The sequence below is a fragment of the Pan troglodytes genome, chromosome 4, assembly GCF_028858775.2.
Source record: "Pan troglodytes isolate AG18354 chromosome 4, NHGRI_mPanTro3-v2.0_pri, whole genome shotgun sequence".
NCBI classification, from domain to species: domain Eukaryota; kingdom Metazoa; phylum Chordata; class Mammalia; order Primates; family Hominidae; genus Pan; species Pan troglodytes.
The window spans coordinates 140,737,824-140,760,079 of record NC_072402.2 but is presented as its reverse complement, the minus strand read 5'-3'; the positions used below and the strand labels follow the sequence as shown (position 1 = coordinate 140,760,079).

The 22,256-nt window shown below is 41.8% G+C and overlaps 1 protein-coding gene across 28 annotated transcripts in view; it reads right to left on the bottom strand.

Moving 5' to 3' along the window:
* ARHGAP26 (Rho GTPase activating protein 26) overlaps nucleotides 1-22,256 on the bottom strand; it is a 458,375-nt gene that overhangs the window by 185,375 nt on the left and 250,744 nt on the right. For 25 of the 28 annotated variants that reach the window (XR_008548285.2, XR_010157341.1, XR_010157342.1 and 22 more), the window contains exons 13-14: nucleotides 6,194-6,259; nucleotides 1,578-1,652 (exon numbers count right to left, since the gene is read on the bottom strand). Coding sequence is in view for 19 of the 28 variants with exons in the window: in XM_009449864.4 (XP_009448139.1) it covers nucleotides 1,578-1,652; nucleotides 6,194-6,259 (141 nt within the window). In the remaining 9 variants the exon portion in view is untranslated. The remainder of the gene's footprint in view (nucleotides 1-1,577; nucleotides 1,653-6,193; nucleotides 6,260-22,256) is intronic. The other 3 variants (XM_016953982.2, XM_054685253.2, XM_054685255.1) reach the window with 1 other exon arrangement.

Here is a 22,256-nt window from a genome sequence, read left to right as displayed (position 1 = left end):
CAGGTGCCCTTCAATAAATGAATGGTTCGACAAAGTGCAGTACATCCATATCCATACAATGGAATATTACTCAGCAATAAAAAAGAACTATTAATACATGGAACAGCAAAAATAAATCTTGAGAAAATTACACTGATTGAAAAACAATGCCAATCCCCAAAGGTTCTGTATTGTATAATTCCATTTAAATAATAATCTTGAAATGACAAAATTATAGAAATAGAGAACAGATTGCTGATCGCCAGGGGTTAGACACAGGGTGCAAGGCGGGAAGTGAGGTATGTGCTTGTACAACATCACAAGGAATCCTTTTAGTGATGGAAGTGTTCTGCATCTTGACTAAATTAATGCCAATATTTTGGTTGTGATATTAAAATTGTGTTTTGCAAGATGTTACCTTTAGAGGAGACCGAGTAAGTGGTACACAGGATCTCTATATTATTTCTTACAACCGAATGTAAATCTACAATTATCTCAAAATGAAAAGTTTAATTTTAACAAAAACTAACCATATTTCAAATCTTAACCAAAAAAAACCCAGATACTCGTTGCTAGAGTACCTCGCAAATAATCATAGTTTTAAACAACAGATCTCACTCTAACTAGCAATACAATAGGGTTTTGGCTACAAGAAGTGAATGACTCTCTCAAAAAGAGGTGAAGACAGTCATTCTGGCCAACATGAGAGAAGAGATTTCTTTACACAAGAAAGCTATTTTCAGAAAGTGGGATGGCAAAAGAAATTACAAATACTAACACAAGAACTGTCCCTGTCCAAAACACTGAGCCGCGTACCCCAAGTGATAGTCCCTCTCTACAAGGCAGGGCTTCCATGGGGAGGAATAACAGCCTCTGTGAAACCTGATCTGTTTGCCATTTAGGTCCATGTGACTCATGGAGGCTGGCTGCACTCATATCTAAAAATACAGGAAATCTGCAGCCTAAGCAAATTTGGCTCATGGACTCATGGGCTTTTGATTCAAATACTGCACATTTGGAGACAGTGCTTTGTATTTATATCAGCCAGTGGCAAAGGAGGGTCTGCTGCTCAAGTGAGAGGTATTCAGTTGAAATCTAGAAGCAAAGAGGATCAGAAGATTTATCTGGTTATATACTTTTTATCTGAGAGTTACATGACACCAGCTCAGTATCAGGAACATGAACTCTGAGGTCCTCTGGAGCCCAGAATGATGCCTTTCCTTGGGCATTGGGTGTGTCCCACTAAATACCTGTCCCAAAAGAGAACGGAGGGAGTCATAAGCTATTAAAGACAGAGTAGGGTGTGGTGGTCACCTGAGTGACCGAGTGCCACTTGGACCAGAGCACTGAGCCTACAGACAGAGAGGGTGTGGTGTCTGGGCCCTGGCATTTTTTATTTTGTCCAGTCCTACTCAGAACCTTTCCCAGCAGTGTCTGAAGCCATGACAACTGACCGATGGGGCAGATGACTTCTAGGTGACAGCTCACGGACACCCCGATTCCTTTGCCACAGGCTGTATCTACTCACAGACCTGGTGACTTTTCAGAGTGGGCCCCCCATCCAGGGACCTGCCTAGCAGAGCCACTGCGGCACTCACCCATCAGGACACTCAGCAACTTCTGCACTCTGGAGTTGACCCCCACAATTCGATACAGCCCTTGCTCGTTGATCCCTGAGGAAAGAAACAGTGATGATTTAATTAGAGGCACGTCAGAACACAAGTCAGGCCAATCCAGCCAAATGCACTTTTTTTTTTTTTTTCATTTTCTCAGTCCTCCTAAAAGCTGCTCTAATTAAAGTCCCCTGTCACTCAGCTCAGCTCTTAGCAAAGGAGTGGGATTTGGTACAGCTGTCTAGGATTTCACGGATGTGCTGCACACTTCAGCCCTCATGTTAGTTCAGTCATCAGAGGCGAAAGAAGCTTTCCTTTCTCTTGCCAAAGGCAGCATCTGAAGAGTTCTAAAAGATGCAAAATGTACACTTTTAAATATGTCATATTTAACCAATTTTTAAAATTAAAATGCCAAAAATGACATTAAAAATTCATACAACAGAAAAAGACACTTTATAATCTATTTTTACATATAAAATGAAAATACAGAGGTGTGAGAATGTTTTTAATTTTAAGGAATGTTAGCCAAGACTGAGAAATTAGAAGATCCATTCATTTATAATACAAATATTCTTTATCAAAAAAGACCACCTTTATTTCAACCCAAGGAACTGTACAATTAGACTAGTAAGGGTTTACTTTTAAATTAAACATCTAAACAAAAAATCAAAAACTAATCCACTGCAGTGTTTCTGTTCATTTAAATACATGGATTAGATCACCACTGTACCATTTACAAAAGAAGGCAATTTAGACCAGGTGACTTGAAATGATTTTTCTCCTATTAGTTCCAAGCCCATCATATCTGACCCCTCTCAAGTAATAGAGCTCCAGCTTCCTATTTTGTTCCTCTGATGTCCATTCTTCAACCAGCAGCCAAAGTGAACTGTCTAAAGTGCAAATTAGTTCATACCACCTCTTCTCTTAAAACCCTCCAATAGCTTCCCATTGCACTTAGACCATAATCAAAACTACTTACAATGGCCTATAAGGCCTATACTATCGAGCACTGACTACCTCTGATTGCATCATTGACCACATGCATTCTGCTCCACACACTGGCCTTCCTGTCACCTCAACATGCCAAGCTCATGGCCCCACCTCATAGCCTTTGCTCCAGCTGTTTCCTCTACCTGGACTGCTCTTCTCCCAGAGCTTTTCATCATTCAGATCTCAGCTTAAATGCAAACCGCTTCAATCTAATGCAACCCACAATCAACATTACTGGTCATTCCCTTACCCTGTTTTCTTTCTTTATAGCAGTTAACAAAATCTGAAATTATCTTTGTTATTTGATTCTTTACTTGTTTTTTCTGTTACATTCTCAATAGAATGTAAACAGTAATTGTGTCCTGTTCACCATTATATCCTCAGCCCCTGGATCAGTATATGGTACATGATAATAAACAAAACACGAGTTTATACTCCATCAAGGCCAGTATAAAATACTTGGGGGCCAAAACACAATCTTCCAAAAGAAACTCAGGAAAGGACCAATTCTGCAGTACTTTCAACAAGACCTATGTAGACATGGAACTAATGAATAAAAGAAGTGGTCTGGAATGATAGAATTTTACAGCGAAAAAGGACCTGTAAAATCATGTACATCATTCTGCAAGATTCACGGACTAGGAGTCCCTGGTCAAAAACTTCAAAAACTAAGTGATGGGTCCCAAGTTACTCAGTGGCAGAAACTTGATTCAGTAACATGTCAGCTTGTGGGCTTGAAAAGTCTTAAGTGTCTCTACTTCCTCTATCCTTGTGCTTTCCCGGGACTTTACACAATCCCACCTCCCACTGGACAATTGTCAAATCCCAGAGAGTATGGGAAGTCTGTTCATCTCTGATCACCATAAATACGTATGCACATACACACACTGCAATCGGGAGATACCCACTTTTTTCAACTATTTACGCTAAAATGGCACCTAACTCATACTGTCCTTATTTCTTCTTTGTGCTCAATGAAGACTTTCGTAGAAGTTAAAATACATCATTTCCATTTTCATTTTAGAGGGGGAAGAGGAACTTGTACACCTCTTCTTCTCCTACTTATTGTATTTATTTTGTAGTTTTACATCAGAAAAAGTTGTCCTCCTGAGCTACCAGTTTGCATTTACTACAGACTCTGTGAACAGTTTTAAATGATTAGGTTTCTCTCTTGATTTTGGCTGCTGAAGACTGAGAGACGAATAGGTGGCCCAGCTCAAGCAAGTATATGAACTTTACTGGGGAAAGAGATTTTTTTTTTTAGACTCGCTTTTGGCTCCATTTTTGTGCCTCTACCTTTAAACTCTGTACATTTTATTCTCGGTCTTTTCTTTTAAATTAAAAAAAAAAAATAAAACTCCTGTTGAAAATTAGACCGTGCACAGTGGCTCATGCCTGTAATCCCAGCACTTTGGGAGGCCAAGGTGGGCAGATCACTTGAGGTCAGGAGTTGAAGACCAGCCTGGCCAATGTGGTAAAACCATCTCTACTAAAAGTACAAAAATTAGCTGGGCATGGTGGCAGACGCCTGTAATGCCAGTTACTCAGGAGGCTGAGGTAGGAGAATCGCTTGAACCTGTGAGGCCAAGGTTGCAGTGAGTAGAGATTGAGCCACTGCACTCCAGCCTAAGCAACAGAGCAAGACTCTGTCCCCCCCAAAGAAAAAGAAAAAAGAAAAATTACCTTAGTAATGAACATTTCAAAAAAACTTAGAAACTACAGTTGAGGTAAATAGATGAGTCAAACGGAAACAGTAAAAATCAGCAGACAGCCACTGAGAACACAATGAAACCTGTGCAATATGACCACTCCTCTCCCCACTGCTCCCAGAACGGGCTCATACTGAGCAGCTGCTTTGTAACTTGCATTTTTCATGTATTATAAATAATTTTTAAAATGCCGTATGTCTGTAATCCCAGCACTTTGGGAGACCGAGGTGGGTGGATCACAAGGTCAGGAGATCGAGACCATCCTGGCCAATATGGTGAAACCCCGTCTCTATTAAAAATACAAAAATTAGCTGGACGTGGTGGTGTGTGCCCGTAATCCCAGCTACTCAGGAGGCTGAGGCAGAAGAATCCCTTGAAACAGGGAGTCGGAGGTTGCAGTGAACCGAGATTGCATTACTGCACTCCAGCCTGGGGACAGAAAGAGACTCTGTCTCAAAAAAAAAAAAAAAAAAAAAAAAGACCGTATGTCAAAAAATGTATTTCCATTGCATTGTCAGTGATTCACAGTTTTTTACTACACAGATGTACCATTGTTGATTTAACCCATTTTTGAGACATTTGGCCCGTTTCTGATTTTGTACCTTAACATCACCACAGTGTAAACATCCTTATGGCTCAATCTGGCCCATATCCTTATTTCCTCAAGACCAATTCCCAGAAATGTCACCTACTTCTACTTTATATTCTCTGGATATATCTTACATACCTTCACAAGATGCCTTAATTCTTTATTTAAGAGAGGTACAGGGGAAATAACTGAACATTTTAAAAAATGTTTCCATACATTACAACTGTTTTGGAAAAAATATCTTTTGACAGTATACATAAGGGTAGGTTTTTAAATTCTCTCTCTTCCCTCTACTTAATGCCTCACAGTCCTTATGAAAAAAAAAGTGTGTATTTCTCAACTGGCAAGTTATGAATCCTGCTTTAAAAGAGAGAATTTCTTTCCACTACTTAAAAAGGGCTGGTAGGCTGAGAGGCTGTGAGTAAATAAGATTCACATCTCTGACAACGGTTCAAATCAAATCCAGTGGAAAGATGGTTAATAGCTTTTCTCAGCGGTACAACAGACCAGCAAACTCAAAGCTTCAAACTGCTGGGACTGAGGAATCTCCTCTGTGGCTGTCTCTGAAGAAGGGATGGAGACCATCAGGATGAACCAGCCTCCTTGATCTTAATGTCCTGCTCCCACAGACCTGGGAAAGATCAGTGTGAACATGGGCCTGACCCCTTTTCTCTACCTGGGTGGTCCCCAGGGACTAGCTCCCCAGAGCATCTTGGGTTCACAGACCCCAAGATGTCTGCCAGAGAAAATTTAGGGTGTCTGTGAACTTAGACAGGAAAACAATTACATCTTTATCTTCACTAACCTATAACTGACATTAAGCATTTCCTTCCTTTATGGATGTAAGCAACAAATCACAGGAGCATTAGCGGTACCTGCAACTTGGTCAGAAATCACAGATATTTTCATAACACATTACAATTATTATGGATATCTTGAAATATCACTGCTCCCAAATTATGTCAGTTATCAGACCCACCACTATCACTTATAAAGTGTTAACAAAGAAACACATATATCATGATACCCTGTGTTTTTTAATATTCTAAAAATCGAATTTCAGTAACTGGTTTCTATAATCATATGTATTTTAGATATTTAACACATTCTTCTGATCAGCCAAAGAAGTTGGTGACACAAAATCAGTTAGGACCTCCTGCTTGAGACCAACAAGACTTGTGGAAATCCACTGACAATGGCACTTGGGGAGCTAATGAGTCACTTAAAGTCAGGAAACAGCAGGTAGCAGGTCTGACTCCTCACCAGATGCGTGACCTTCTATGAGAACAATGCCATCTGTTAAACTACTTTACCTCTGGTTTCCACAGCATGGATGCATTTCCTGATTATGCTGAAGCCAATGCTGTCCAACTGCGCAGCTGAAAGAGCAAGAGAAGGGCAGTCAAGTTGCTAGCCATGGAAATCAACCTCAGGATAGGGCTTAACCAAACCAGGATGAATCAATCGCATGCTGTGGTCACATATCCTTTTAATTTTTCCCAATAACAGTACAGGAATAACATAATAATAATAATAATAGCTGGCATTGATTGAGAGCTTTCCATATGCTAGGTATGGTTTTAAGTGCTTTGCATGTATTATCTCATTTAGTTCTCATAGTAACCTCAAGCTGTAGTAACCTGTAAAATTATCTTCAATTTACAGGTGAAGAAACTGCAGCATAAGGTGACAGGTACCTTTACATTGCTCTGCTATTAACAGAAGCTGTAGAACTAATTGCGGTCTCCTTCAAAAAGCACAAATTAAGTGGTCTATAAATGTTGGGTAAGTGCTTAAAATAGATCTTCTCACTTGATCTCAGTAAGTCCTCCAGGTTGACATTATCACTAGCCCATATTACAGATGAAGAAACTGAGGCTTGGTAAAACTAAGTATCTTGACCAAAGATGCAGAGCCAATACATGGAGACTTGCTCTAGAGCCCATACCATCAAACTGCCTTAAACGTGTCCTTGAGTTAAGTATAATCCTGCTCAGGTGACTAGAAGAAAGGAAAAATAGAACAAAGAATAAAAGAAGAAAAATGATTCAGAGGAAAATTAAAACAGCCAAGAACAAAGACACTACCAAAGGAAGCAGCATGAAGGCAGTGGGGCCATCCTCTAGGGGGAAATGAGCAAGTGGTGACAGGATTCTCACCCAGAAAATAAATGATCAACAGCAGCAACTTCTTCCACAGCAGAGAACCACACAAGGCTGGAAACTTCTAACCTGACAACAAGGCTGGAAATTCCCTAAAATTCACCCCCATGTTTTGGTTACCCGGTGATAATCTTTAAGAATGGGTTCATCTTTGACCTTCTTAGGACAGTGGACAAGGCATTCTACCACTTAATGGTCACAGTGGAAGAGAAAATGGCAGAAAGTAGAAAAGCAAGTATTTATAGATGATTTGCGGTCATCTCAGGGAAAGTAATAAACTTGTAATATTTGAGAAGTGAGCAGAACCTGAACTCACCTTGGATCTAATCCAAACTGAATCTTTCTTTAATTCTTAGCGTATATGGGTAAACTTAGATAAAATGAACATTTTATTTTTTTATTTCCATAGGTTATTGGAGAACAGGTGGTGTTTGGTTACATGGGTAAGTTCTTCTTTTTTTTTTTTTTTTTTGAGACAAGGTCTTACTCTGTCGCTCAAGCTGGAGTGCAGTGGCATGATCTTGGCTCACTGCAACCTTCGCCTCCTGGGTTCAAGCGAGTCTCCTGCCTCAGCTTCTCTAGTAGCTGGGATTACAGGCACCCACCACCACATCTGGCTAAGTTTTGTATTTTTAGTAGAGACAGAGTTTCACCATGTTGGCCAGGCTGGTCTTCAACTCCTGACCTCAGGTGATCTACCCGCCTCGGCCTCCCAAAATGCTGGGATTACAGGCGTGAGCCACCGCACCTGGCCTACATGGATAAGTTCCTTAGTGGTGACTTGTGAGATTTTCATGCACCTATCACCCAAGCAGTATACACAGCACCCTATTTGTAGGCTTTTATCCCTCACCCCCTTCCCATCCTTTCCCCCATGTCCCCAAAGTCCACTGTGTCATTCTTGTGCCTTCGCATCCTCATAGCTTAGCTCCCACTTATGAGTGAGAACATACAATGTTTGGTTTTCCATTCCTGAGTTACTTCACTTAGAATAATAGTCTCCAGTCTCATCCAGGTAGCAGCAAATGCCATTAATCATTCCTTTTTATAGCTCAGTAGTAATCCATCATATATATACACCACAGTTTCTTTATCCACTTGTTGACTGATAGGCATTTGGGCTGGTTCCATGTTTCTGCAATTGTGAATTGTGCTGAAGATTTTAAAACATTTTTTAATCACCAAGAATTCCCAAAATCAAACTAAAAAGGAATGCTAATTCCTAAAACAACTCTTCCCAAACTGAAATATTAATAGTTCCTATACTTACATGCATACTTATTGCTTAGTGATGCTTATTACAAACACACTCAGCCTCTAGGATAGTAAGTAAAGTACCAGAAAACAAACAGAAAAACAATGTTTTTCTCCCTGGAGATTACTTGCTATACAAACCATTCTTTTTATTCCCTTAAAATGGTAAGGAGCCTATTAACCCAATCCCTTGTTTTTCCCAGTATAAATAAAGTATTTGCTCTGCAAATTATGGCATCTCAAGATTCTGATTACAGGCTGAAAGCCAAATCAAAATAATTCTTCCAAATAAAACTCAACTCATGCGGCAGGCATTTTTCAAATTTAATAACAACCTATAATACAGAGGCCAAATACCTATTGGAATCCAGGGGAGGAATTTTTTTTTTTTTAAATAACAGCTTTCTTGGTATATAGTTCATATACCATAAGTTTACCCATTTTAACTATACAATTCAGCAATTTCTAGAGTATTTACAAAGCTGTGTATTAATCACTATTATCTAACTCCAGAACATTTTTGCCCTCCTCCCTACCCCAAAAACCCATACACATTAGCCATTTCTTCCCTTCTCCCAGCTGTGGGAAGAATTCCTTTTCTATGGATTTGCCTATTGTGAACACCTCACATAAATGGGAATCATACACTATGTGGTCTTTTATGTCTAGCTCCTTTTACTTAACATAATGTTTTCAAGCCTTAGCCATGTTGTAGCATCAGTACTTCACTTCTTTTTATGGTTAAATAATATTCCATGGTCCAGATATATCACATTTTATTTATCCATTCATCGGCTGATAGATATTTGGGCCATTTCCACTTTTTGGCTGTTGTGAATAATGTTACTATGAACATCTGTGTACAAGTCTCTGTGTGAACTGGTATTTTCATTTCTTTTGAGTATACACCTAGGAGTGGCATCGCTGGGTCACAGAATGACTCCGTGCTTAACTTTTTGAGGAATTGCCAAACTGTTTTCTAAGCAGCTGCACCAGTTTTCATTCCTACCCACAATGTATGAGGGTTCCAATTTCTCCTAATCCTTGCCAACATTTGTTATTGTCTTTTTTATTATAGCCATCCTAGTGGGTGTCAAGAGGTATCTCATTGTGGTTTTGACTTGTATTTCCCTAATGACTAATAATGTTGGGAATCTTTTCATGTGCAGGGAGGATTTTCATTCCTTTATACAGTAGTCACAATAGAGCCTACTGGAAAGCATTTGTCAGACGGGGAATTACGTTTTGTGCTAAAGGAGTTTCCCAAAATGTTTATAACTACGATTCAATAGTCAGGTGAAGCCTTTTAGTTCTTCCTTTGAGAGGTGCTTAAGATCATCTTTTCATAGCAATGAGAATCAAAGAAGTCTGGGAGAGAAAGAATTGCCATTTTACACAGTGCTATGGGGAGCTGCAGACATTGATTCTGAACTAGGATGTTTTAAGAGTAGGCTTGTGAACATGGTCTTATTCTAGGCATTGACGAACTTCTGCCCTAGACAAAGGCTATTTCTTTACCCTCTGAACATCAATAAAAGTTTTGAAAAATTGGAAAGAACCTAGCATCTGACAGTGATGACCCCAGTGGTCAGAAGATACATGCATGTAAAGCCATCAGCCCAATTAGTGGACATAACCCTCTAGAGGCAAATCAGTCATTGAACCTTTTTGTGTGTGTGTGGCACTGTAGGAAGTGCATCCTTTTCTAGGTAAGTAATATTTACTGGAAAAGAATAAAATGGACGCTTCCAAATACATCCAGAAAATAATCAAAATTTTACCCACTACTACAATTACTTCTTTTGGTAAATGGCAAAGCAAAACCTCCACATTCAATCTGAGTAAATGTTCCTCCTTTGGTTTTCCCAGCGTTAGAGATACTCCAATTTGTTTGAAACCAGCAAACTCCTTTTCTTGGAATTAAGTCTTACACAGATGTTACACATAAAGGTCTTACATATGACATGTGTAATCCAGTATTTCTCAGTTTATCTTAGTTGTCTAAGTTCAAATGGATACGATATTTACATATTGCAAAGTCAAACATTATGAGCTCAAGATAACTCTGTTAGCCTCTAATGTATTAAAATTGCATATTGATGATGATTATTTACAGCCTATAAACAGATAACACTGTGTTAAGAAATGGAATCTCTTTCAAACAACTGTTTCTCCAACAAGGAATTCAAGAAATACAGGTTATCAACCACTGCTCTAAACCTCTAAACTGGAACTAGTGTAAATTATCACATTGCCCACTGCCTGGGGACCCCCAACTCTTTTTGTCTCTTCTCTTTCACACACACACATGTGCATGCATGCACACACACAAAGAGCTTGATTTCTACTCTCATCAACTTGAGTTTCCTGCTGATTAGATTACTAATAATTAACAACGGTTTTATTATTTATCATGGACCAAGTACCATAATGTGATAGGGACTACAGTGCACACATAACCAGATCATTAGTCCTGATCTCTGCCCAGTAGGGATATAATCTAAGTTAATTGAGATCTCCTAGTCTGAAAAGCAAACTCCCACTAAAAGGTTTAGAACACTATCACCACCAAGCTGCATTTGCTAACGACAGAAAAAGTCTGAGTGGCCCGCCAGATGGAGGCGGCTGTCCTTAATCCCCTCAAGCAGGTGATTCAGCTCTTTCACTGAGCCAAGGCTCAGAAAAGGTCAGGGATTTATTAGCAATTTCTGTATCCCTATAATCTCCAGCAATAATCTCTCATTAAATATCTACTAGGCTTGCATTAGTCCCTTAATTTGACTTGTGATGAGTTGTCGCAGGACCTGTGTCTCCCAGGCCCAACATCCACCATCCTGCAGTTGAGGATTCGGCTGGTTTACTTCCCTCCCTCAGCCTCAGGTTCAGCTCTGCTCAGTGTACACAAGAGGCAGGCCAAACAGTTGTCTCATCATGAATGCTGGCGGAGCTTGCACCAAATATCCAGGCTGGCCTCCCAGGTTAGAAATGTGCCATCCTCTTAACTTTCATTTCAACTTTGAAGCCTTGTTGCTTTGTCTCCTTTCAGAGAAAGCAGCATGCTAGGGTAGCAAAGTCCATTTTCTCAAAGTTCTCTGGAGAACATGTGAACACAGGAGAGGTGGGTTTATGCTCAGTAACCTTGAAGAATCTTAGGGAAAACCACAGACGTGGGAAGAGGATGCCTTGGGCTATCATGCCTAGGATATGAACCCCGGGAGGCTGGAGGCAGGTTACATCCAGAGACTAGCTGTCTTACTGCAAAGGGATTAAAAGAACAACTCTAAGGTATAATCAAATGATTTTCTTATCTAAAAGGAGGAGGCTTGAATCGCTTGAACCCAAGAGGCAGAGACCGCAGTAAGCCGAGATTGCACCACTGCACTCCAGCCTGGGCAAGACTGTCTCAAAAAATAAAAATAAATAAAAGGAGGAGGTTGGTGGGCCAGGGAGACAGACATGGATTTTAGCATAACTGCCACTGCTATACAACCATAAGGTCAATGCCATGTCCTGAAGCTTCTGGGACCTCATCTGAGATACTTTTCACTGGCTCCTCCCAGCTATTTAAAAAAAAAAAAAAAAAAGAGGTGTGTAGGTGGTCGGAAAATTATAACAAAATCACAAGTATCACCCTTGGCACCACTTCTTACCTCCCATATCCAAATTATTACCAAGTCCCTCAATTGTATCTTCTAATGCCTCTCAATTTTGTCCAATTTCTCCATCATCATCATCACCATCCTGGTCCCTACCTCAATCATCTGTTGCCAGGATGACTGCATTAACCTCCTGGCTGGTCTTCTTATTCTTCTTGTTCCTGTCTGCCCTCTGCATTGCAGCCCCTATGGTCTTGACAAAATCAGAGCATATCACGTCCCTGCAGCACCTCTCTGCCCTTGGGAGAATAAGCCCAATCCTTACTTGCTCACAAAGCTCTGTGTGACGGGGCCCTGCCTGGCCCTCCAGCTTCTTCAGGGGCCACTGTGCCAGCTCTGAGCACCTAGCCACACTGGCTGTCTTTCAAGAACATTCAACTAACCATGCTTTCTCCCCAGCACAGACTGTGGATTTCGCACGGGAGCCCTTTGGCTCCCAACTCACATTACCCTCAAGTGTCCCTTCCTCAAGAAACTCACCCAGACCTTCCCACCTAGGTTAAAGCCCCCATCGTGCACTCAGATACAGGACCATCAACCTTTCTTTCAGACTATGATGCACCACTGCAAGTTTACGCTGATATGTGTGATTCTGTGAAAAATGTCTACCAAACTAGAATACTTACTCATGAGGGCAATGGTCCAGGTATATTTACTTCACTGGCTACTACAGCTCTATCTTTCACCATCAACTATAGCAATGGATATGAATTGGAAGTGTGTGCATGCACGTGTCATTTTTCATTTTGGATACATGAATAGGTAAATTAGTGAATGAATGGTAGAGAGAGTTGCCGAGGGGCAGTGTGTCAAAATGACCTTTCAATTTCTACTGATATAAACCCTCTGAGAGCAGATGAGTTCTTTTAACCTTTTGGTCCTCCGCTTTCTCGTTTTTTTTTGTGATGATATAAAGGTTAAATAAAGAAATGAATAGGCTGATCTAACCACTTCCTTCCTTCCTGTATCAATACAGGCATGCCACCTAGCAGCGAAGCCCAAGAATGGGCCCAAGAAAAAGGAAGAACAAAAGTGGCACAAGCCAAGCCATGAAACATAGGAGACAAAAGCAAATTTAGGTTTTTCTGGACACTTTTAGACCTCCTGCATTTTGTCCGTCAAGGCATTATCATCATTGAGCTGCATGTGGTGTGAAGCTGGGGCTGAGAGGAGGGCTTCTCCATATTACACTAACTCGGCCATCTAAATGAGGGTCAAGAGGGGCCTGAGGCCTGAGGGTCAAGAGAGCCCCTGGAAAACACAAGTATTCTCCGCTAGACCACCATGCTACCCGTGAGACCTGATTCCTCAGGCTCAAGAGCCCCTCTTCTGAAAATCACTGACCTGCAGTTGCTCAACTCCAACCTTCAGTATTCAGAAAACCAAGAAATTTGGCAAGAAGTGGCCAAATCGCGCAATTTGAATAGAAGAAAACTTTCCATACTATAAGCTGACTGATGGACACATATATATAGTCTATAAAAACAGCACACTAGGACATGCCCTCAAACGACCCCATGCCTGCATCCCTGGAATTCTAACCAAACCCTGGGGAGGGAAATCCTCATCCAAAGGAGAGGAGCTAATCTACTGAATTAGCCTCAACATGAACTAGAAAGGGTTACTGTCCCTAAAGCTGGTATTCAACAAGTTTTTCCTAGTCTGAATTTTTTCCCCAGGAAATTTAGTCAATTCTCCTTTGATTAAAAAGAAAAAAACAAACCAAGCCTTTTTTGTGGGAGAAATGGAATTTGCTGGAAGCACTGTAGGTTATGCATAAAAACAAGAGGATTGAGGTTGAGCACCCTGGCTCTCAACTGTAATCTCAGCACTTTGGGAGGATGAGGCGAGAAGATCGCCTGAAGCCAGGGGTTTGAGACCAACCTGGGCAACATGGTGAAACCTCATCTCTACAAAAAGGTTAAAAAAAAATTTGCTGGGCATGGTGGTGTGAACCTGTGGCCCTAGCTACTCAAGAAGCTGAGGCAGGATGATGGCTTGAGCCCACGAGGTTGAGGTTACAATGGGCTATGATCATGCCACTGCACTGCAGCCTGAGCAACAGAGTGAGAGCCTGCCTCAAAAAAAAAAAAAAAAAAAAAACTGAGAAGTAAAGGATTTCTAACACGGATGGATGGATGGATACAGGAAATTGTCCAGTTGCTGTGAGCAGGCCACTTCAGGGGCATGTTCTCACCACAGAAATTTATGCAATTTTCCAATGTGATTTGCTCTTTATAGAGCCTGGTTGGCCTCCCTCATTCTGAATTTAATCAATTTCAGCACCCTTAAAAGCCATTGAGAAAACCACCCACATTGAAATGAACATAAATTCCACCTGAAGAATAATTTCCAATTTTCACACACACAGAGGGAAGACTAGAAGGGCTTGCCTGTTTCCCCCTAATCATGTGAAGCCCCAGGGTTGCCAGGGCTCCCTGGGCTGTGGCCCCTGGAAAGCTGTCCTCATGATAGCAGCTCTCAGAAGCTTCAGTGGGGCCCAGGAAAGGTGGCCAACTGGTTCTTAATTATCCGGGTGTGCATTCTCTATTGTGGAGGTTACCCACAGCCAATTTTTAATCCCAGATCAGCACTCCAGGGACCGCCATGCACCATCCCTACACCAGACTATTCTCTGCCCCCTGGCTGGTATGTTCAGGGAATGTGAACTAACTTTAATATTAACTAAAGTCACACAGACAGAATTGTAGGTAGTGGAAACTGAATGAGCTATAAAGCCAGACAGACCTGGATTAGAACCCTGCCTCAGCTACCTCTGGCTGGATATGACCTTAGCTTCACCTTTTTGAGGCTCACCTTCCTCGCTTGTATAATGGGGATAACCCAACAGGATGCTACGAGGGTCAAATGAAATGTATAGCAACTGGGATTTACTTGGTATTCAATACATGATCATGACCAATATTACCTAGTATTACCAATATTAGAATGTTACTATATCCTAATATTTGAATGAAATCTTCCAGTTGATGAAATACTTTTCATATTCAAGTTCATGTTATCTTTATGATAACCCCATAGGGTAAGTCTTGCTACTCTTCTTACTCATAACTACTGTGTTTTCACACTAATGAGTGTAATGAGGGATAATACATTACAGTTTATAAAATAAATTAATAAACTATAGTTTATTTGATTTTCCCAATATCTCTGCTAAGTTTTTATGATGAGGAAAGCCAGACTCACGTTAAGTGGTAACAACAGCAATGATAACCGTGGCTAACACTTACTGAGCACAGACTACATTGCTCTGAGCTACACAGTTAGGTGTATCATTTTCTTATCATCATCATCATCATCATCATCATCATCATCCATATTTTGTAGATAGGAAACCTACGCTCAGTCAGGTTAAGGAATTTCTGTAAGATTATAGCGTCAGTGAGTAGTGGAACCAAGATTTTATTTAACTCAGTCTGACTCTTGGGCTCATCCTCTTCTACTCTTTGCTTTCTGCTAGAGACAGTCAGAAAGGAACTGGGGGCTGTGGATCAGGTTCTGTGGATCCTACCATTTCTATTCCAGTAGCGGCTCTCAACTCCAGTGAACAAGAGTGCACTTGTAGAAATGCAGATTCTGGGCCCTCTCCCGCCAATTATGCATCAGTACATGCGAGAACCCCACTTGGAAAAACACTGTACTATATACTAAGCAATTAAGATTATTACCACCAAAAACAAACAAAAATGACTTAATTTAGTCAATTGCCAGTATCTATACCACATTCCCTGCTGGACAACAACTATTTGCCAGTGCTATGCATCTTAATATGGAATGCTGGATTGTTCCACTTTGGCATATGGGATGATTCCAAGAGGTTCACAAACATTTCTCAGTTATACGTTTATTTTAATGAATATTAGAAATCTACTGATTTATCACACATAGCAAAATATATTTCTTTTTTAAATAAACTGAGGTAAAAAAGGGATGAATTGGTTTAAAACCAGTAAGCAAATTAATAATAAAAGTAGTATATGTACATATTTAAAAAGTCAGCCAGGTGCAGTGGCTCATACCCAGAATCCCAGCACTTTGGGAGGCCGAGGCAGGTGGATCACTTGAGGTCAGGAATTCGAGACCAACCTGGCCAACATGGTGAAATCCTGTCTCTACTAAAAAAAAAAAAAAAAGAAAAAAAAAATTAGCTAGGCATGGTGGCAGGTGCCTGTAATACCAGCTACTTGGGAGGCTGAGGCACGATAATCGCTTGAACCAGGAAGGTAAAGGTAGCAGTGAGCCGAGATTGTACCACTGCATTCTAGCCTGGGTGACAGGGTAAGACTCCATCTCAAAAAAAAAAACACAAAAAATCATGAAGGTGACAGAAATAATAAATTGGGGAGCTCAAGTCCTAATGTGTCCCAGAACATGCACTATGTTCAACCTGGCTGAAAGAATGAGATGGGAGAGGACCATATTCTACCTGTAAGATATTCTGTTCCAGTAACATCATCCTTGATCTTTGCTTTCTCTCACACCCTATATCCAATTCACACACCACATCCAATCCATTAACCAATCCTGTCACTAATAACTTAAAACCGTATCCAGAATCTAACTACTCTTCACCATATCCATTGCTAATACCTTGATCCAAGCTGCCATCATCCTTTGCCTGGACTGCCTGCAGCAGTCTCCCAGCTGCTTCAATTTTGCCCCCACCCCCCACCCCCACCCACCCCACTACGGTTTATTCCCCACCAGCAGCCAGAGTCATCTTTTAAAAACATACATCAGCTCATGTCATGCACCTGATCACAACTATCCAGTGACTTCTCTTCACACTAAGAATGCAGTCTTATCTCCTGGCCCCACATGGTCTAGCCCCAGCCTACCTGACCACTCACCCCCAGGGCCTCCTCCCATCCGGGCACCACTGTTCTTCCTGATATTCCTAGAACACAAGTAGCTAACGTCACCTCAGGGCCTCTGCACATGTTGGTCACTCCATCAATAACACTCATCTACCCACTCCTGACACGCTTCCCTCCCTCCCTTTGTTCAGATTTCTTCTCAAATGTCACCTCTTTAGAGAGACCTTTCCTGCTCCAGGTATCTAAAATCACTCCCTTCTCCCTTATCCTCTATCCACCAGCCCTTATTTTTGCAGAGTACTCATCTCTACCAGAAATTATACCTTTATCTACTTGCTTACTCTTTGTTGTCAATTTCTTTTCATTGTATATGCTCCATGAGAGCAGAGACAATCTGCCCTGTTCATGACTAATCTCAATAAATATGTCCTGAAAGAATAAATACAATCCATGTTTTCACCAGCTGAAAACACAAGGAGCCGACAGGCCAAAAGTCTCCACATTCCAGGAGCCTTGAATAGTGACAGGTGGCTGCATATATTGGTACCTTCTAGAGTTCAGGCCCCTGCAGTGGGAAGCATGAGACAAACAGGTTTGACAGAGATCTCATTCATACCCTGACCTCAAAGCAAGAATACTGCTAGTCAGACTTTTCTTCCCTAGCCTACCAGATACAAAGGCATCTATTTTTTTTTCATTGTTTCTTGAAAACAAACACACAGAAAAATAAGCTGAAAGAGACATAGAGTAAAGTAAAATAGGTAGCAGGAACAGAAACAAAAATCTGCCTGGATGGGAATAAACCTACCAGCTCTCAGCCACAGTCAAGGGAGGTTCTAAAGAGTGTTCCAATTCTTGGCAAAAGACAGGCATCCAAGGTGACAGCACGTAGGTTCTTGCACAGCACAGGCTGAGGACTATACATCTGCCTGGGATGGAAGGAGTGTTTCTTTGTGGGTTTCTACTTCTGCAATCTCCTAGTCCACCTTAAAATTCCAAATCAGAATAGCAGCAAAAGAGCAAGGCTTAATGCACACTGCAGTAACACTGACCAGCTTAATCAGGACCATTTGTCTCCTACATGGGGATCTGGACATTCTGAGAATGAATTACACAGTGGCCTCAATTCCCTTCTGCCTTAAGGCCTGGTGGTTTTGCACTGATTTCTCAACCGAAAGAGATCATCATCAGCTTTCTGAGGGTGGAAGTGTTTCAAACAGAGAACCAACTGCCTCTGCCCATCAAGGTCACTTTCCTGCTTTACCTATCTGTCTTCTTACCTCGAAATGCTTTAAGAACAATTTGTTGGTCACAACAAACTCTGAGGCAGCGAAGGGCAGGGAAAGAGAGGGCATTCAGAATCAAAGGCCTAAGATTTGAGCCCTGGTGTCTCCACAAACTGCTTGTGTAAGCTGGGCATACTTCACCTCTCTGACCCATTCCCCTCACATATAAGATGCAGGTGTTGTGAAAATCAAATAAGGCAATGCCCGGAGGAACTTTAAAGAGACTGTACAGTGCCACGCTTTTACATAAACGGGCTCTGGCTTTGGATAATGATGACATTATTGGTAATAAGAATAAAGCACAACATTTAATCATTGCCGATAATACCAGGCACCATTGAGCAAAGGATGTCCATCCTAATCTCATTTATTCTTCCAAAAAAACCAAAGATTTAATTATTAAAACTATTCCCACCTTCAGACAAAGAAACTGAGGCTTGGAGAAATTAATTTCTCAAAATCACACACTCAGTAATTCTTGAGGCTGGGATTTCAAACCACGTGTGGAATACTCCAGAGCTAACACTTCTAAGCACTACTCTACCCTCTGCTCAATCTTACATGCCGATTGTGAGCTGCAGGCTCTGACAACTCTGATCAGTGCAGGGAGTGACCAAGTTTGCCCTCAGAATGAAGTCTCAGTTTTCACATCTGTAAATGGGGTCAATAATAGTATCTAGCTCATAGGGTTCTTAGGAGGATCAAATGACATAACGTATATCAAGCAGTGAACATGTTGCCCACTCCCCAGTATGTACTCAATAAACATTAACCACAATAACTGGAAGCCTGTACTCGGTGGCAGTGGGGGAAATATTTTAGTTTCTGTCTCAATAACCCCTTGCACTGGGCTTTAGGGGTTAAAGATGTAGCCAGGGACCTGCTCACTGTCTCTTGGCTGAAGCCCAAACTGGGATGCCAACGGGTGGCTCACACCTGCTCAGGCTGCAGCCTGCTGTCAGTACAGAGCCCACGTCACTGAGGGAAAGGGGAATATTAGGCCATGGCAGAGGCATACACTGGCTGCATCTGCCAGTCTAAAGCTAGCTGAGAGAGAGGGTGGATTTGTCAAGTGTCTTTTAGGACACGCAGAAAGGCTTCTGATTATCCATGCAAGTCCAAGGAGTACCACCACCAGTCATAGCTTTGGGGGCCAGGGTCTCATCAAACAAAATAGCTGGGAACTCAAATAATAAAATATCTGCAAAAACAAGCTGTTCCTGCCCCTTCTTCTCTCTCCAGCCCCCTGCCCTCCGAGCCAGGGCTATTCTAGAGCTGGGGTATTACAGCTCAACTAAATGTAATTCAAGCTCAACGCACCACAGCAACTGTGTTGCACAGGCAACTCATAATGAAAAGTGAGGTGTAGAAAGTCAGCACCTAGGGAGAGCTAGAATTATACCACCTCGCCTGACTGTGGCTCAGAAGATGAAAGTGGTGGCCACGGAAACTGCATGCACAGGAGAGAGGAGAAAGGGGAAAGAAAAAGGGTGTGGGGAGGAGGGCAGAAAGGAACACAGGCAAGGGAGGGAGGGAGAGTGTCTGTCCTCTATCGGCTCAGACCTGGCAGGCCTGGAGAGAAAGCTGGAGGGGATGCTGCACTCAGCTGACTGCCTCGTGGGCCAGTGCATAGGAGGCCAGGCCACTGTGCCCATTAATGCCTTCCACCCTTCTCAGGTTTAAAAGGGGAAATGTTCTATTTATAAGCCACCAACCAGCAGAGGCCTGGCAGCCTCTGGATGGCTCTGATCCCAAAAGGATCCTGGTTACCGGTGGCTGCCTCCTCCTGCCTCTCAACTGTGGGTGTTCTAACAGCAAAAGGCCAAAGGTGACTAGAAGCAAAAGAAAAAAAAATCCTCTTTTCTGCCCTCTGCTGCTTTCATGAGACGGTGGATTTTTGGTAATGGCTGAAGGCTTTAGATGTCTTTTAAAAATAGTGGCCCAGGCGATCCCATCAAGGCTTTCCCTACAGTTTTCAAGCCTAAATCTCCTTTTCTGTTTTACAGATCAAGGGAGGCTGAGGCACAGAGATGAAGGAAATGTACAGTCAGAGGCACAACAATAGGAAACAGAGCAATGGTAATGATGTCCCTCCCCATCTCCTCTCCTGGTCCTCAATCTTGTCCTCATAAAACAAGGCAAACCTGAATAAAACGCCATCAGGGAGTTTGCTCTGAATGACGGCCTAAAGAAGGATGAGTGGATGTACAGAAACAACATATAAAGCATTATGTTGTGTTGCCAAATCCCTGTGGGAGAGTGGTGGGCCACGCTAAGGGTCTGACCCTGGGGAAGCCAGTCCGTGAAATGCGTGACCCTTGTGCACCCAGCACTGTGCACAGGTGTTTGAGGAACCACTGAGGGCTCTAATGAGGTGGTGCACTAAGAAGGAATATGGGATGGCCCCTCAGCCACAAAGAACTAGAGGGGTTAGAAGTTGGAGTCTGATGATGAAATTCCTTCCAGCCCCCATGGGTGGACCACATATGAACAGGGTGGCAGAATGGATCAAAGATTTCAAGCATATGAAGTGTCGCAGGAAAAAAATGACCCTGGCAATGAGGCAGGCTAGGGTTTGAGTATGAGCTTCACTACTTCTCAACTGTGCTCCCTTGACCTCTTTAAGCCTGTGAGCTCCTTTGGAAACTCAGTTGCTGTGAACAGCATTTGTACAAATGGCAGCCCATCGTGTGACACTTTCGTGCTCCCTCTCAAAACCTCATGCCATCCTATTTAGACTAATTTTAAAAACTTAGCCTTGTGTTAAGCCAAGGGTTAATAAACTACAGTCCCTGGGCCAAATTCACCATTGCCTGTTTTGTAAAACAAAGTTTTACTGGAAAACACCCACACCTGCTCATTTCCATATTGTCTGTGACTGCTTTCACACTACCATAGCGGAGTTGAATACTCCTATAAAAATAAAAATATTTACTATCTGGCCCTTTACTAAAACAGTGGACCCCTGTGCTAAGCAATAACATTTGTAAAATGAGGGGATTGGCCAGGCACAGTGGCTCATGCCTGTAATCCCAACACTTTGGGAGGCCGAGGCAGGTGGATCACCTGAGGTCAGGAGTTCGAGACCAGCCTGGCCAACACAGTGAAACCCCATCTCTACTAAAAATAAAAAAAATTAGCCAGGTGTGGTAGCAGGCACCTGTAATCCCAGCTACTAGGGAGGTTGAGGCAGGAGAATCACCTGAGCCCAGGAGGCAGAGGTTGCAGTGAGCCGTGATCACACCACTGCACTCCAGCCTGGGTGACAGGGGTCTCAAAAAAATAAATGAAATAAAATAAAATAAAATAAGGGGATTTAAGAGTACTTATGTTCCCCACAATACACATTAAAATAAATACAGAAATCTAGATGGTAATTTAAAATATACTCTCTCAAATGACCTAGTGTACCACCAGTGGTGTGCACACTCCACTTTGAGAAATACAGTAACGAGGATTAAATGAATGAACACTCATAAAGCACCAAGACTGAGAAACAGTAGCAGGTTGTCTTCCTCCCTTCAAGAGCAGTGTTACCAATCCAGCTGGCTTTTCCTTTCCAGTGGGTTTTTCCTTTTGTTGTGGGAGTAACTGGCCTGGCCAGATGATAAGAGTAATAACCAAGAGTAATTAGGCACTTACCAACTAATGTGCAGATACTAATGTGCTGAACTTTCATTCTCACAATGAATTTATGAAGCAGGGGTATTATTATCCCCATTTTACAGAAGAGGAAATGGAAGCTTAGAGAGGCGCACCACCTGTCCAAAGTTCTACACCCAGGATGCTATTCTACACCAGCCACACATTACTCCTCCATGCAAACCCTCTCTCTAATCCACGTGGCAGAATCTACCCAAAGAGAATGATCTGAGACATGTACAAAGGCTGATGTACAAGGCCAATAACTGATGAAATTAATAACTTTTGAAGCTATTATGAATAACATAGGCCAATGTTATTCGTAATACCAAAAACCTGGAAAGAGCATTAGTCTAACAATGATAAATGATTCAACAAATTAAGATATAGTCCAATGACAGAATATTAAACAACCATGACAGGTGATACTTCTAAACATTTCATGACATCAGAAAATGTCTGTAATTTTTAAAGCAGAATACAACAAGCATATTCAACATAATGCCAGTTAAATTAAAATTCATACTGACATTGACAA